Here is a 10,563-nt window from a genome sequence, read left to right on the forward strand (position 1 = left end):
ATTTATTTTAAATGACAAATGAAAACTGTATCTACTTATGGTATACATGATGTTTTGATATACATTGTGGAATGGCTAAATCAAGCTAATTAACATGTGTATTACCTCACACACTTATTTTTTTGTGGTGAGAACACTTAAAATCTATTCCCTTAGCAATTTTCAAGTATGCCATACATTGTTATTAACCATAGTACAGTGAATCCCTTGAACTTAGTCCTTCTGTCTAACAGAAATTTTGTATGCTTTGGCTGACACCTGCCCACAGCCACCCATCTGCCCTTGGTAACCACCTTCCAACTCTCCACCACTATGGCTTGTGTCGGATTCTACGTATACGTGAGATCATACGAGATTTGTCTTTCTGTGCCTGACTTATTTCATTTAACAACATCCTCCAGGTTCATCCATGTCGTTGCCAATGACGGGATTTCCTTCTTTTTTAGGGCTGAATAGTGTTTGATGACATATTTATGCCACAGTTTCTTTACTCATTCATCCACTGCTGGACACCAGGCGGTAAATGTTATGGTATGTATTTTTTACCACAATTCCCAAAAGAAAGAATTAGAAAAAGTTGTGGACATGAAGTTTAAGCCAGGCTAGCAGCTGATGGCTGAGTGGGAAACGGGGTGTTAAACAGTGTTTTTTAGAATCTCTCCTGAAGCAGAAGAAAATCTCCAGCTAAAATTTAACAGGCACTTTCTATCAGCCAGGCACTATGCTAAAAGTTTCACATACATTATTGTATCTTTTCACCCTCACGATAGCCCTATGAAAGAGTAAGACTGTTGTCCCCATCTTATAGATGAGGCAATTGAGAATAACAATAATAAAAACAATGCTCTGCTAATACATCCTGCTTCCTTTAAACTAGTTTTCAAGGAGCAGTCTCCTCTCTTCCCAATTTGCTGAAAGCCAGGCAGACACAGACCCAGAGCCAACATGGCCCACCCTCATCCAGTGACGGAGCAGCAAGGTGGCCGGTGGGCAGCCAGGGAGCTGGACGAGAGTGCAAGCTGTCCTCTGGCAGCCCGCCCCTCCCCTGCACCTGCGCCTCGCCCGGGCGGAGGAACAGCCTTCCCTCTCTCGGAGAGAAGGCCCATTCTCTCAACCCCGGAGGCCACTTTCCCAGCTGCATTATTGTTGCCAGTGCCCCCCTGTGCCCTGCATCCAAATCCTGTGTCACGCGACTTTGTAGTTCCTTCCGCTACCCACTAATGCTGGGCTTGGCCGCCCGAGTTGCTTCAGCCAAGCGAAGGTGGGTGGAAGTGACAGTCGGCCGGTTCCAAGCTGGACCATGAGACCTCGTCCTCTTCTCCTCAGAAGAGACTGAGAGGCACATGGAGCAGACCTGTCCGCACTGACCTGCACCCTGGATCCAAGCCCGGCTGAGCTCAGCCTGCATCAGTGATTCCCAGCCAGGGGTGTGGGGGTCAATTAATCAGCTATCTGGATTTTTTAAAAATCCCTGATTTGTAGCATTTGCAATTTCTGTGGTATGGCGTAGACACCAATTTTACCATGGCCAATTTCAAGGTACCATCATGATGTCACTGAATGAAGACTTGGGAAGAGCCGCACAGTAGCACACAGCTCTAGAGTATTTCTACCATACAGACACAACAGGCACAAACAACCTCTTGAGCATAGAACGTAGCAAAAAGTAGTAAAAGAATTAGGAAGTTATGAGCTTTGAATATTTAGTATCTTTGGTTTTAATATAATTTCCTTAATTGCAAGTTTATATAATTTAATTTTAATAATGGCTGTGTTTAACAACTGAATCACAAAATGCCTTATCATGAGCTAATATAACAAGTACTAGTTGAGTTGAGTCAGCATACCACTACCCCAGCTGACTCACAAATGTGTGGATGAGAATAAATTATTGCTGTTTTAAGCCTCTGGGTTTGGGGACGGTTTGTTCTACAGCAGTATTATGGCAATAGCTAACTGATACATTCACGCCAAAGCTGTCAAAATATCATCAATACCCTCTTCTTCAGATTCCTAACACAAGTCCATCTGTGACCATAGGGTGACATTGCAGGTCACAGCCTCAGAGGGCTTGGGGTAGGCATCCCCTTGCCCTGCCAAAGGATCTGATAAAACGGGATCTTTTGTGCTCTAATTTCAATCTGAGCACTGGACTGGGAGTCAGGAGACTCCCAACATGCTGGAGACTTAGCTTAAGCAAGATAATTTCCATTCTGTCCCCAGCCTTAACCCTTGACATGTTGACACTTAGATCCAGATGGCTCTCACTCCCCGCCTGGAATAACCCTGGTCCCTCTTGCTGGGTGTCATCGCCTCTGAAGGTTTGTATGCGCCGCCCACTATACCAGGGCCATGCCTCCACTGAAAAGCTGAGCACCACCCAGAAACACAACCTTATTTTCTATAGTTTGTATCAGAGGGAATAACTGGCATTTCCTCCCTCTTTACGAATTTTAGCTATTCTGCAATACAGATATGCTTTCTCAACCTGCACGTTCCCCACAGATCCTTCCTCTTGGAAAGGCACACTGCCCAGGAAGCAGGCCAGTTTGGGAAAAACCAATTTGGCAAAAGCTGATTTGCCTAACAATTGTTGGCTGGATGACCCGTGTCCCAGATGATCGAGGAACCTGCGTCCCTGTCAGGCTAGCCCCGGCGAGTGCAGTTTCCTGAGCTGCGTGTTTCAGGCACTTGCATGTCACCAGTGCCCAGCGGTTTTATGTGAGTGGCCTTCTCTTCTTTTTTTTTGACACAGGGTCTCATTCTGTCACCCACGTTGGAGTGCAGTGGCTCAATCATAGCTCCTTGCAGTCTCAAACTGCTGGGCTCAAGGAATCCTCCTGCCTCAGCCTCCTGAGTAGCTGGGACTCAGGTGTGCACCACCACACCCAGCTAATATTTTTAAAAATTTTTTTGTAGAGACAGGTCTCACTATGTAGTCCTGGTTGGTCTCAAACTGCTGGGCTCAAGCGATCCTCCTGCCTCTGCCTCCCAGAGTGCTGGGATCACAGGTGCGTGCCACTGCACCCCGCCATGGCCTTCCCTTAAATACGACTCCCTATGTTTGTTTTCTTGAACTTGCCCCCTGCTGCTGCTCCCACCAGAAAAATTGTCATGAATGCCTTTGACTAGGTAAAGGAATAAGTCTGACAGCTCAGGCTGGATTGGCCACTCAGCAGGAAGGCTTTGAATAGCTAATTTGTAGAAAATTGCCCTATAGCCCCTTTCACCTCCCCACCAGGTAGGACTCAATGGCCTACAAGATAGTGCTCAAGCTCATCCGAGTGTGAGCCTAGCATCCAGGACTCCCCGTTAGTGCCCGCGTCTTCTACCGTGTCTGCCCCCGACTAGCCTGTTCACACACACTGCACGTCCTACTCAGCCCCGTAACCCACCTCCCTTCCAGGCAGTGCTGCGCCGGGGCCGGCCCTGCGGGTACGCCAGAGTCCACTGTGTACATCTCCTCCCAGCTCTGTGTTCAGTGACATCATCTTAGTATCTTGAAATTAGCAAAATTGGCAAATATCCTAAATCAACCCCACCCGCCCCAGCTGGCCTGCGAGCATCTGCTGGCACACCACCGCCTGCAGACACCGAGTTCTGTCTGTGCGTCCTCCGGCCGCTCAGAGCAGGCTTCCCTGACTCCAGCAGCTGCTGGTGGTGGCTTCTTGCTTTAGTTCATAGCGCTGTCCCTATAAATGCTCCTGTGGCAATGGGTCAGCAGGCATCTGAGAGTGTGTCGTGCACACCAGTGTGCGTTCTCAGTGAAGACGATATTGCCCAGCAGGGGGCAAAAATTGGTTCTTGGGAGGCCAAAAAATCTTAGCGATTGCAATGGGTTGTGGCTCTCCAAAGGCCCACAGTACACAAACAGATACACAGCACATCTGTGGCATTAAATCTGATGGGTTGGGGGACCAGGTAGTAGGGAAAGAAAGTCTACAAAGGCCCACGGAGGGGCAGGCAGCAACAATAAAAACAGGCCGAGAAACACTGCTCTAGGGTGTGAGACATGCAAGTATGTAGAACGCATTCCAATCTTGTAAGACATTATTTGGGAAAATATTAAGCAATTTTTTTACACTGGATTCAATGTGATTTTTAAGTGTTTACATTACAGGGATTTTATATTGTTCATGAAATAAATACACTGAGTAATGGAGATCCCCAAGGTACCGTGGCATGACACGAACTTCCTCCTGCTATTGTACTAACAGCCTGCGGGGCCCTGAAAATCTGCCTTCGCCCCTGCAGGTTCACCACTTTAACCACGGGAGGAGTGGCCCGGGAAGACCACCGCTGTGGTCTGGGTGCTCCCTGGGAGGCAGGTGCTGGAAACCAGAGCTGAGCTCAGGCGAGCAGCGCTGCCACCACGGGGACGGGGCTCTGCTTTCTGCCACTTGTGGATGGAGTGGAGGGCATCGTGTGGCTCGTAAAGTAACAACACAAATTCTTGGTGGGAAACAGCCATCAAGAGAGAGAAAAAATTTCGGGAAGAGTTGAAAATTCAGTTCTGGTGTAAAGTCCTACCCAGAAAATATGTAATTTCCAGGGAAATGTCATTCTTGGAGGAAATGGAGTTCTGGAGGAAGGCTGGAGGACAGGCACACAACTACTGCCGAACTTACGGACTGTGGGTGCTGGAAGGTTTGGGGGCAGCTTTCCCAAATGCCAACAAGGGTCTGCTACTACCACTGCTAAGAGCCCACACCACCAGGCGTGCGTGCCATGGGCAAGAGCCCTGCAGAGAGGCACAGTATTCAGCATACACGACTGCACAGGATTGTACAGTAAAACTATCTATACTCCACTAGGCTTTTACCATTTTAGGGGACTTTAAGATATTTTAAAAATTATGTACATGGTCAGGCACGGTGGCTCACACCTGTAATCCTAGTACTTTGGGAGGCTGAGGCGGGAGGATCGTTTGAGGCCAGGAGTTCAGGACCAGCCTGAGCAGGAGCGAGACCCTGTCTCTACAAAACACACAAATTAGCTGGGCATGGCGGCGTGTGCCTGTAGTCCCAGCTACTCGGGAGGCTGAGGCAGGAGGATCACCTGAGCCCAGGAATTTGAGGTTGTGTGAACTATGATGCTGCCCCTGCACTCTAGCCCGGACAACAGAGTGAGACTCTGTCTAAAAAGAAAAAAAAAGTTATATACAATGTTTATCTAGGCACTGAAACTTGAGAACTAGCCACCCTGATAGGATGGTTCACGCTGTCTATGTATTATCTCATTTAACCATCATAACTGCCCCCCGTGCTAGCAGGTAATATCATTATATCACCATTTTACCAAGATCCAATCCAGTCCTGAGTGGCTCCAGAGCCACCGACCCAGGGTACCACTGTCACATCCATGCTTTTGTATTTAACCTAGTCATTGCCTGGAGGGCACGGATGGAGATGGACGCATCGCACAACCCAGCGCATGCGGGCGCCAGGAGGCCTGGGGGATCAACAGAACTGGGCCGCCCGGCCCCCCATGAAGCTGCCCCTGTAAGCGCCACTCCCCTCTCTGCTCAGAGAGCGGTCCCAGGTAGTCAGCCCCACAGCGCACTGCCAGGGAGAAGCAGAGCCCGCGGCACAAAGCCCCCGCAGCAGCAGCGACGCGGCCCCTCTGCAAGTCGAAGGCCGCCAGCCTCCCAGAGCAACGGCGTCCTTACGTCAGTCCCCAACTCGAGAACTGGCTGGTCCGCGAGTAACCACACCCGAGACAGCCACAGCGTCCCCAGAGAGTTTTGTCGAAGAAGCCAAACACAGCCCCTTACCTTCTGGCCAGCCCGAAGTCGATGATCTTGATCTGGTGTCCCGTCCGACTGACGCACAGTATGTTCTCCGGCTGAGAGAGGGAGAGAGGTCCGTCAGCCCGGCCTGCCGCCCCCGCCTACCTGGCTGTCGGCCTCAGTTTCCCAGCCCGCGAAGGACGGGCGTGGCTCGGCGGCCCGCAGGGCTAGGCTCGCAGGGAAACAGGCGGAGCGGGCGCCTGGCCTGGCCTGGGGCGGGGGCGGCCGCGGTCGCCGCGCGGGAGCACAGGCACGGCCGCCAGGGCTTCTCGGTCCTCAAGAGAAGCCAGAAATTCAGGTTTCTGTGTGAAAATCCCATGCTTCTAAACGCTGCCCACTAACTCAAACGCAAACACACGTCCCTCCGACAGAAGCCCGCGCGCTGCCTGTGCGGACGCCGGCCGCGGACGGCGGGCCCGGAGCCTGGCTGCGCGTTGGAATCGTCCGGGAGCTTCTGGAAGCCCCGGCGCCCGGGCCCAGCCCCGACCAGCGGCGTCAGAGTCTCGGGCCCGGCCGAGGACAGTGGAGCCGCTAAACGTCGCCCTGCCACTTGGTGGCGACAGCTGGGACCCGCGGAACGGGGCGGCAGCCTCAGCACGCCTCCTCTGCCGCCATTTCGAGCAGCGCCGAGGCCCCGCGGACCCGCGAGGACGCGGCCGCTCCGGACGACACGCGGGCCGCGCGGGGAGAGGCTGCGCGCAGGCGCGGGCACTGCGGTAAGAGGACCCGGCCACCGGGGTCCGGCGCCTGGTTCGTGGCCGCAGGGGAGTCCCTTCCCGGTCCTGAACGCCAGCGTCTCCCTCTGCGCAGGGAATAACAAACTTGCCGCCCTTTCCCTGCAGAGGGCGAGGCCGCGCGACGCGACGCGCACGAAAGCCTCGCAGCTGCCGCAGCGAGCGCCGCGCAGCGTTCTTCCAGAGGGGGCTTCGTGTTACTTGTGCCGCGATGGGGTTGTGTGTCTCAGACAGGGAGGGATATTGGTGCTTAAAACCCCACGTCGTCTTTACAAGGTCTAGAACGACACTGTCCAAAATATTATGGAAGCCACATAGAGAGTAATTTAAAATTTTCTAGTAGCCACAGTTTTAAAAGTAAAAAGATGCAGGTGAACCGAATTTTTATAACATAAATAATAATTATTATGCCATAAAATTCACCATTTTAACATGTACAATTCAGTGACTTCTAGTATATTCACAGAGTCGTGCGATGATCATCACGATCTAATTTTAGAACATTTTCATCACCTCAGCCAAAACCAACGACCCCGCAGCCAGCGTCCTCACTCACTGCCAATCCCCGCAGCCGCTACCGTAGCCTCTCCCGCTGCGGATTCGCCTCTTCTGGACATTGCGTGTCAAGGAAATCATAAAACATGGCGTTTTGTGCCTGGCTTCTTTCACTTAGCATGTTTTCAGGGTTTATCCATGTTGTAGCGTGTGTCAGGACGTCATTCCTTTTCATGGCTAAACATTATTCCATTGCATGGATATACCATATTTTGTTTATCCATTTATCAGTTAATGAACATCTGGGGTGTTTCAACTTTTTGTCTATTATGAATAATGCTGCTAAGAACATTTGTGTACAAGTTTTTGTATGAATTTATGTTCCTTTTTTTTAAAGTTATTTTTTCCTGCATCTCATTACATCGAGAAACATGTTTCACTTCTCTTAGGTATACACCTGAGAATGAAATTAATGGGTCATATGGTAATCCTATGTTTAGCATTTTTAGGAACTGCCAAACTTTTAAAAATTGAATGCACAATTTTACAACCCCACTAGCAATGTATGAAGGTTCCAATTTTTCCATATCCTAGCCAATATTTCTTGTCTGTCACTTTCATTTTTTATGTTAGTCAGTCCAGTGGATATGAAATAGTATGTCAATGTGATTTTGATTTATATTTCCAGAATGACTAATGATGTTGACAATCTCTTCATGTGCTTGTTGGCAATTGTATATCTTCATTGGATAAAATTCTATTCAAATCCTTTGACCATCTTTAAATCAAATTATTTGTCTTTCTATTATTGAGTTATAAGAGTTCTTTATATATTCTAGATATAAGTCCCTTATCAGACATATGATTTGGAAATATTTTCTCCCATTCTGTGAGCTGTTATTTCTTTCTTGATGGTATCCTTTGAAGCACAAACGTTGTTCATTTTGGTGAAGTCTAATTTATCTTTTTTTTTTTTTTTTTTTGAGGCAGGGTCTTGCTCTGTTGCCCAGGCTAGAAGTGCAATGGTGTCATCATAGCTCACAGCAACCTCAAAAGCATAGCTCAAAGCAATCCTTCCTCAGCCTCTCAAGCAGCTGGGACTATGGGTGTGCACTACCACACCCAGCTATTTTTTTTTTTAATTTCTGTAGAGATATGTTGCCCAGATACGTTGTCCTCCTGCCTTGGCCTCCTAATGTGCTAGGATGACAGGCAAGAGCCACAATGCATGGCCTATTTTTCATTTCTTGCTTATGCTTTTGTCATATCTAAGATATTATTGCTTAATCCAAGGTCATAAAGATTTATTCCATGTTTTCTTCTAACAATTTTACACTTTTAGCTCTCACATTTAAGTCTATGATCCATTTTTAGTTAATTTTGGTATGTAGTATCCAACTTCATTCTTTCACATGTGGCTATTTAGCATGGTGTCCCAGCACCATTTGTTGAAAAGACTATTATTTTCACATTGAATTGTATGGCAATATTGTAAAAAGTCAATTGACCATAAATGTAAGGGTTTATTTCTAGACTCTCAATTGTATTCCATTGATCTATATGTCTATCCTTATACCAGTAATACACTGTTTTAATTGATGTAGCTCTGTAGAAAGTTTTGAAATCAGGAGATGTAAGTCCTCCAAATTTGTTCTTTTTCAAGATTGTTTTTGCTATTCTGGGTCCCTTGAATTCCCATCTGAATTTTAGGATAATGCTATTAATATCTTAAAAGAAGCCAACTTCTTATAATTTTGACAAGGATTATGCTGAATATTTAAACTTGGGAAGTGATTGTTTGCCTTTACAATATTAAATCTTCCAATCCATGACCATGGGATGCCTTTCCATTTATTTAGGTCTTCTTTAAATTATTTCAACATTGTTTTATAGTTTTCGGAGTATAAGTCTTGCACTTATTTTATTAATTTTTTCTGTCTTTTTTTTGATACTGTCACACATGGAATTGTTTTCTTACTTTTATTTACAGATTGTTCAGTGCAAGTATATAGAAATACAATTGATTTTTGTGTATTTGTCTTATATCCTGCAACCTTGCTGAATTTGTTTATTAATTCTAGTAGTTTCCCCTCCTTAGGATTTCTTCATCATCTGCAAAGAGATAGTTTCACTTCTTCCTTTCCAGGCTGGATACCTTTTATTTCTTGTCTTGCCTAATTGCCCTGGTTAGAACCTCCAGTAAAATGTTTAACAGAAGTAGTAAAAGCAGACATCTTTGTCTTGTCCCTGATCTTAAGTCTTTCTTAAGCAGAAAGCATTCAGTCTTTTACCATTAAGTATAAAGTTAGCTGTGGGTTTTTTATATATGACCTTTATAAGTTTGAGTAAGGATTCTTCTATTCCTAGTTTGTTTCTTGTTTTCATCATGAAAAATGGTTGGATTTTGTCAAGTGTTTTTTGTGTATTTATTGAAATGATCATAGGATTTCATCCTTTATTCTACTAATATGGTGCATTACATTGATTTTTCATATGATTTTCATATGTTAAACCAAACTTGCATTCTTGGGATAAATCCCACTTTGTCATGTGTCCTTTTTATATGATTTATTCAGTTTAATAATATTTTACTGAGAAATTTTGCACCTATATTTATAAAGGATATTGGTCTGTAGCTTTCTTTTTTTGTGATGTCTTTGTCTGGTTTTGGTATCAGGATAAGAATGGCCTCATAAAATGAGTATGGAAATTCTCCCTCATCTTCTATTTTTTGGAAGTTTGTGAAGGACTGGTGTTAATCTTCTTTAAACATTTGGTTTAGTAAAGCCATGTGACCTGGGCTTTTCTTTGTGGATAGTTTTGATTACTATTTCAATCTCTTTAATTGTTATAGGTCTGTTCAAATTTTCTGTTTCTTCTTGAGTCAGTTTCGGTAGTTTGTGTCTTCCTAGGAATTTGTCCAGTTCATCTAGGTTATCTAACTTGCCGGCATACTGTTGCTCCATAAATTAATATAACTATATGGGAGACAGAAACGTCTCAGGAGTTTTGCAGAGCTTTGCCCTGAAGGAATATGTGAACGTGTTAGTTTGCATATCGAAAGCTGTTTCACCTCAGGAGGGCATCTCTGAAAGATCAGTGGCAGCTGCATCCCAAGATGGCACCGCGATCCTCAGCATCTGTGGTTCTGACTTGCTTTGAAAAGCAAAGCAGGTCTGCCAGGAGCCACAGGATGAGAGCTGATCAAAGAATGCCCGCCCGACAGACAGACACCTGTGGCTAAAAGCAATTAGCCCAAGGGACAGTTCCTGCTTAAACTCCTAACTACCTGTCTCCATACACAACAACTTGATAAAGAAAATATGGAGCCACTATATCTCTGTTTAACCCTTCTGTTAAGTGATAAATTTACCTTAGAACTTAGAAGTTAGTCTTTGAAAGATTTTGTAACCATTTGTTCACGTAGATAGAGTTAGTTATGGGATTTGAAGAAGCCTTTTGAAAAACTTTTAACCTAAGAGGAACTACCTGTTGTTATGTAAATCTGTTACCCCTGGCAACCGATCACTGTACCTATAAATGCCC

At 46.1% G+C, this 10,563-nt stretch overlaps 1 protein-coding gene across 2 annotated transcripts in view; it reads right to left on the reverse strand.

Annotated features, from left to right (window-relative positions):
- Positions 1 to 10,563, reverse strand: part of MYLK3 (myosin light chain kinase 3) — a 54,546-nt gene that overhangs the window by 11,320 nt on the left and 32,663 nt on the right. For both annotated transcript variants that reach the window (XM_012653964.1, XM_012653963.1), the window contains one exon: positions 5,774 to 5,844. In XM_012653964.1, coding sequence (XP_012509418.1) covers positions 5,774 to 5,844 — 71 coding nt within the window. The remainder of the gene's footprint in view (positions 1 to 5,773; positions 5,845 to 10,563) is intronic.

This window comes from Propithecus coquereli, unplaced genomic scaffold, assembly GCF_000956105.1.
Source record: "Propithecus coquereli isolate 6110/MARCELLA unplaced genomic scaffold, Pcoq_1.0 Scaffold436, whole genome shotgun sequence".
NCBI classification, from domain to species: domain Eukaryota; kingdom Metazoa; phylum Chordata; class Mammalia; order Primates; family Indriidae; genus Propithecus; species Propithecus coquereli.